The sequence below is a fragment of the Mesitornis unicolor genome, unplaced genomic scaffold, assembly GCF_000695765.1.
Source record: "Mesitornis unicolor isolate BGI_N332 unplaced genomic scaffold, ASM69576v1 scaffold2267, whole genome shotgun sequence".
Taxonomy (NCBI): Eukaryota; Metazoa; Chordata; class Aves; order Mesitornithiformes; family Mesitornithidae; genus Mesitornis; species Mesitornis unicolor.
Window position 1 is genome coordinate 133,284 of NW_010198211.1, and position 6,556 is coordinate 139,839.

Sequence of the window (6,556 nt, forward strand, 5' to 3'; positions counted from 1 at the left end):
AAGTTGTGTAAATACTAAGTTAGCCATCTTTTTGTGATAGTAAGCCTGGAATAAATCTGCAGGGGTGAATCTATAGTTAAAATGATTTCTTCTTTACATTGCAGAGCACAGATAACTCAAATATATCTATAATTGCACAGAACAAAAAGTGCTTTGACAATGATATTGTTTGCTCGAAGAATGTTTTCATCACTGTTGGAGACACTGAGATTTATTTTAGTGAACCTTCTGAGAAGCAGGTTAGTTATTATCTTTCCTCTTCGGGTTGCCCTTTAAGATAAACATTTTAAAGTTACAACTCTAAGGGAGCACGTTTTTGGAAAACATCTCTCAGTCTGAGTTAACACAATATAAGTGCCTAGGCCTGGATAAAGCAAGAGGTCTCAGGAAAAAATATCATTTTTTCATTGTTTTTTTAAAGCTCTACTTGTCCTACAAAGAAGACTGCTCAAAAACCTCAAGCAGTCAAAGCATATAGGCATTTCTTTGTTTCTTTCCACTTGGTTTTGAAAGGGAAACCAACGAACAAAATCAAAGCAAACTTGAATGATTGAAAAGACAAAATTTCAAAGTATTAAACAACATTTCTATTAATATCATTAGTCCAGCTATATGCTAAAGTATTCTTCATTATACTTGTTATTAATTGGCTGCATAACTTAGTAGAATTACTTTATTAGATCTTAATATATATTAATTTCTGTCTGAAGACCTTAAGGGCACAGGAAAACAAATCTAACTATCAGCTTTGGAAGGCTGGATATTATACTGTGATACACTTTCCAGAACAGGACATTACAATTCTGTGGGATAAGAAGACAATGATGCATATTAAAGTTGGACCTCGATGGAAGGTAGGCCAAAATAAAAATCTGAGATATTATTGCTCATGTGATATCTTATTGAATAACCGTGATTGCCTTTTCTTCATGACTGACTTTTGCAGTGATACAGCTATTTATCATGGTGTTTACCTGCTACCATTTCCCAGCTAAGAAGATACAGGGAATGTGATTTAATGGCTGCACTCCTGAAGAGTCCAGAGGTGGTTCCTACATGCATGTTTACTCTGTTACTCCACACATTGCAGCCTTGCAGATATGCAGAGATTCAGCTCTGACTCAGAGTGACTTTAAGGTGGAAAGAGAGGGTTAGTTTTGAGTTACCCAGTTCACTGGGTGCTTTCACAATTGCTGAAGTCAATGGAAAAGAAGCTCCTGTATCTACTGACATGGAAGACAGGAGGTTTGTAGCACAGATTGGATTAGGGTGATGTCCCTGCCCACAGCAGGGGAGTTGGACTAGATGATCTTTAAGGTCCCTTCCAACCTAAACCATTATATGATTCTATGGTTTTATAATGGTGGAACTGCACCCTGAGATGTAGTAGAGGCTGCTGAGATGAACAGATGGAGTAACATCTTAGGTTTAAATTGAGAAGATGATACAGGAAAGAAACTAGACAAAAACTGACATTTAAACATAAGTACACCGTGAGAGGGTTCAGCCATGATGCAGGGAAGAATATGAGGCTCCTTCTCTTGCTAGTTGCTCTTCTCTGTTCTATTCCTGCATCATTATCTGCCTTGGTGTCTCTGCAACTCAGTCTTTGGTCCTGGCAGAGTAATATATGCACATTTGATAGTTACATTCATGCTTCATTTAAACCATGAACACAAATATTGAGAGGGGGCTCTTTCCAGAGAAGAAAGCATTCTATGCTAGAATACAGTATCAGATTTTTTTAAGTGTAAATTGAAGTTACAATGACCATGTAATCTGTTTTAAAAGCAATGATATTATAAGCTATTGCCCTAATAGCCATAAAATGCTTACTTCACATACAAGCTGATTTATCAACTATCAATGCACATAGTGAAAAAAAAATATTCTGTTTTTGAGTAAGCTAGGAGGGAGCTCAGTTCTGCAGATCAGCAGCACGTGATCCAACACAAGAAAGTTGCGGCTGTCTCTTTTGTAAGTGCTATTACAAATGTTCTTGCTATTGTGAGCTAAAATTAGAGGCAGCAAGTTTTCATGACAACAACTAGTCAGGCTTTACAATCATGAGGTAATTCACCTGAACTTTTGACTTTTGGACTCGATGCATTACTAAGCTTTCAGAAAAAAAACCCCCTATATTCCAGTAAGAGCAGGTTCTGGAAAACAGAAAGAGAAAACAAAAACATACATTTCTATTAAAAGTAATTTGCAATATGGAACTGTAAGCATAGCAGAGTGTCAGATATTTTCAAAGCACAAGTCACAGTTGCATTCACCTTTTTCAGTTTAAGAATATTTTATTCCATGTATGTAATTTGTACCAATTATTGACTGACAGTATATGTGGGGGAAAAAATAAATCCTTCTTCTCTTTTAGGGTAAACTGGCAGGTTTGTGTGGAAATTTTGATAAATACACTTCAAATGATCTGACTACGTCAAACAACATGGAGGTGAGAAATGCACAAGTGTTTGGAGACAGCTGGGTATTAGGACAGGTAAGTCTCATGTCCAGCAAAAATTTAGAAAAAAAAGGATTATTATTTTAATTTACAAATGAACACGTTATAAGCACATGATGTACTGGGATTTTCTAAACCCATGGTCAGTGTGTCAGAGAACATTTTAATATTTATATCCGTAGGTGTGAAATGTGTTAATAGTACCTTATGTCATAGCAAACATATACTGAATGTGAATTAAACCAAACAATCTCTTTGGGGAACAATATGTTTTTCCCTATATAATATAATTATCATGGCTGTCTGGATTTCACTTTTGTACAAAGTTAGATTGTTTCTGATATTTTGGATTCGGCCCAATTTTAAAAACAACTGTAATTTCTCTGGTGTTGGAGGCATCAGGATATTGAAAGCAAATAGAATCTCAATGGTGGGAAAAAGGGTCTGGAAAAACAGTGACTTTTATTTTAGCTGCAGTTTATAAACAGAGAACAAACTGACGAAGTAGCGGTGGTGAAGCGGTGAGACTTTCTGTCAGAACAGCAACAGGCACAACTCAGTCTGGAAACCCGCTTTCTGAGTAGAAGGGAAAAGGCTGTAGAAAGTGGATGATCAGAACTGTGTTTTTATAACACTGGAGAATAAGTATTTTATTAAATTGTGCTGAGAAGATGTAAGGCTTCATAGGCTTATGAACCTCCTGAAGAATCAGTATTTGTAAAGCACTCCCTTAGGATGTCTGTGAGAACCAGTTTTTAGTCTATTCTCTCCTTGACTCGCAGCAGAAAATGGAACCAAAGCCTCTCACCTTATGACAGAATATGATCCCTATTCTGCTTTGGAGTAAAATTTTTGAGGCTTTTCTCCCTCAGTATCTCCCTTTAAATCCATTTCACTCTACATAAAATGTTTAAATTGTGTGAGCAAGCAAGGTAAATTCGTAGTGTTGGTGGTCACTCATCTAAAATGTGGTAGAGAAAAAAATGTGTAAATACATTGTATGAAGTGTATGAATTTTTCTTTTCCAATTTATCAGTTCAGTGGCTAATTTAAAAAAAAAGTGTGTAGTGTACACATAGCACATTAACTTCAGGGAAGTTATGAGCTTTGCTTATGCAGCCCAAACTCGCACTTGTCTTTTTGTGGCCATATATGTGTATATATACATTTTTTTATTTTATTTTTTTTAAAATCTCATGTAATCTTCCAATCTCTGTGGCTGCCAGAGCACTCAGGATCCAAGTTCAATGTTGGCCTCACAGGCAGCCTGTGCTCAGCCAGACTTGACATTTCATCTGCTTCCACAGTAGGTGCTAGGGATTTGTTCAGAAAGGACCTTTGGCCTCTGTAGAGATGTATCCTGGTCATCTTTTCTGCAAAATCTAAATACTGTAAAGGAGTATTTGATAGCTGGAGGCCTAGAACCCAGCTCTGCTACTGGCAGATGTGCTTGCATTGGCACCGTGAAGTGTGGGGTGCTTCTAGGGTTTCTCTCTTGAGAGCAGCAGCACGTCCTCCCACAGCAGCGTCCGAGCATCCACACAGGAGGGCAGTGTCGGTGGGCAACTGCACTGCAGCTGAGGCTGCATCGGGATACCCCAATGCTACCTATGGATCCATCACTACCCCACCTTGAGCTTCCCTGCTGAATCAAGAGAGGATGGTTTTGGATGAACTCGTGTTTTCTGAGTGGAGTGGCATTTTGTTGTTTTGTTGTTTGTTGTTTTGTTTTTCTGTTGTTTCTTTTTCTTCTTCAAGGGAGACTTTAAGAGAGGGAGTTGTATCTCAGCCATTTTTGAGTTATTGTGATGATCTTTGACTCTTTTTTTAATGGGTTGCTCTCTTCCTACCGCTGCTTCTTTATTTGAACTTACAGGACTAAAGCCATCTGTACTGTGACTCCATTTAAAGGCAGTGCAAAACCACCAGGGATGGATTTGGACCATGTATTTGTTTGTGATGTTACAGTTGGTTGCTCTGGTAATGATTATAATGTGTCACAAAGAAAACATTTTGTCTTTATGCGCTGAGCAGACCAGCAGGAACATTTTAGTACTTCAGAACAAAACAGAGAGATTCTTTTTTGTGCAAATGTTTTCAATTATAACAAGAAATCAGGAAAAGGGGAAGATTAAGAAGATAGCATTTAAACTTGTTTTCTGAGTATGCAGGTATTGAATTATATGACACTATAACATATCTGAGTCCATGGTAAACACACTTTCATGTAAAATGCTTGTGGTGTTTTTGCTTGTTTTTAAGTGCAAGAGCCCAAATGAAACACTAAGACCATGTGAGGTACATCAGAGCAAGTTCCCTTATGCCAAAAAGGAATGCTCAATTTTATACAGTGATGTGTTTGCACCTTGTCGCAATGTGGTAAGTTTATTAAATATCCAAGATGTGCTTTCATGTAGGAAAACACTAAAATTCCAGTAATTAATGTCTTTTTGCCGTTCCCCTCAGTCTGAATGCCGTGGAGGATACAGAGTAGATCCCTGCAAGTATCTCTCTGTGGGTGGGCTATGTTTGTGCAGAGCTCCTTGTTCCTTTCAAGACTAGAGCTTAAACATAGTAATGATAACTGGGAGCCATGAGTTAGTAGACTGGATAATCAAGGTTCTGTTCTCTTTAGGTTTTATTTATCTTTTATTTATATAGGTAACTAATTTTTTAAGACTTTTGTATATATTGCAGGATTCTAAAATAAGCATTTGTGTAATGTGCCTACAGCTTATCTCAAATGATTATATTTTGTTAACTGTCCTTCTCAATATAGAAAGAAATATGAGCGTGCAAGATTTCAGCTTCAGAGCTATCATTATTTTTAATTGGCTGACATCTTATCATCTCCTTTTCATCAAAACTCTGACATTTGGTGTCCTTGTTCTCCCAATACCTGGCTGAGCCTGGGACTTGAGTTACAGGAATGTCCTAAAGTTCAGTCTAGACAAGATGAGGACAACAATGGCTTGTGTGGAAATTTCTTACTCCATTTTAGTCCAACCTTTATCAGTTCAAGACATGCTCTATACATTTTTCCTACGTCTGATTTTAGCCTCCCAAAGGTATTTAGTTATCCAAAGGTTCTTCTTTACACCTGTGCAAGCAAGAACCACTTCAACATTTCTTCTCAGTCTCTTAATCTCTTTGTGATTATTAATACTAAATGAGATCATTAGATGTCCCAGCTGAACCTCCTGACTTTCAGGACTGAAGTTTGATATCAACATGGTTAGGAATTTGCCTGAGGAGGAGGTTGCAGTAGCTTAACCCAAGAGATTTATTAATGTTGACTTTAGTTGCTATGTAAAGAATTTTTTGAGCATGTGCCTGAGAACATAGTGATGAGTGTATTTTCAAAGTGGAAAGTAATAAATAAAAATGGAACTTTTGAGAATTTTTAAGGAGTTTTATTTATTGTAACTCATAAAGAAAGATGTTTTCTCTTGAACAATTGTTTTCTATATCTTATCCATGTTGTGTTTAAAATTTGCAAATGTTATGCCAAAAATTCAGCATAATTATGTTAAAAAATGCATGCCAGGTGGAAAACATGTCATTTAATTAATAGTCAAGTATTTTCACATGCACATATCCATCTTCTATGGGACAGCCTGTAAAGCAAATATCTTTCAGGTGTTTTTACAATATATTCATTGGCATGTGAAAATATGGTTTTTAAAAGTATAATGTAAAGCGAAGTCCTATCAAGGATATCTGCAGCTGGCTGCTGGCTGCATGAGTGGGGAACTGAGTGTCAAGGAAAAAAGCCCAAGCAGGGAGTGGTACTGGGGACACAGAAGCAACAGAAAGCATAGATGTGGGTTTCAGGACGTGCTTGGAGCAGCACTCTTGCGGTCGCCCCTGCTGTGCGGGTAGTGAGGATCCCGCTGGGCATGGGGGCAAGCTCCTGCCTGTGGGACAGGCAGCCTTGGAGTTCAGCTGAGGCTGGAAAACCCTGTTTACCTAACATCTCTGGCTGACGGTGACTGATGGATTGCAGTTGTCCAGCTAAGCACTGAACTCAGTGGGAGCTGAGGAGCCTCAACACTCGCAGAAAAATAAGGTCATAACTCCTGAATTCAGCAG

General features: G+C 37.8%; 1 protein-coding gene across 1 annotated transcript in view; it reads left to right on the forward strand.

Annotated features, from left to right (window-relative positions):
• The window catches only part of OTOGL (otogelin-like), a 95,279-nt gene that overhangs the window by 50,237 nt on the left and 38,486 nt on the right, over positions 1–6,556 (forward strand). Inside the window, exons 26-29 of the mRNA XM_010189063.1 lie at positions 105–239; positions 711–854; positions 2,381–2,500; positions 4,727–4,843. Coding sequence (XP_010187365.1) covers positions 105–239; positions 711–854; positions 2,381–2,500; positions 4,727–4,843 — 516 coding nt within the window. The remainder of the gene's footprint in view (positions 1–104; positions 240–710; positions 855–2,380; positions 2,501–4,726; positions 4,844–6,556) is intronic.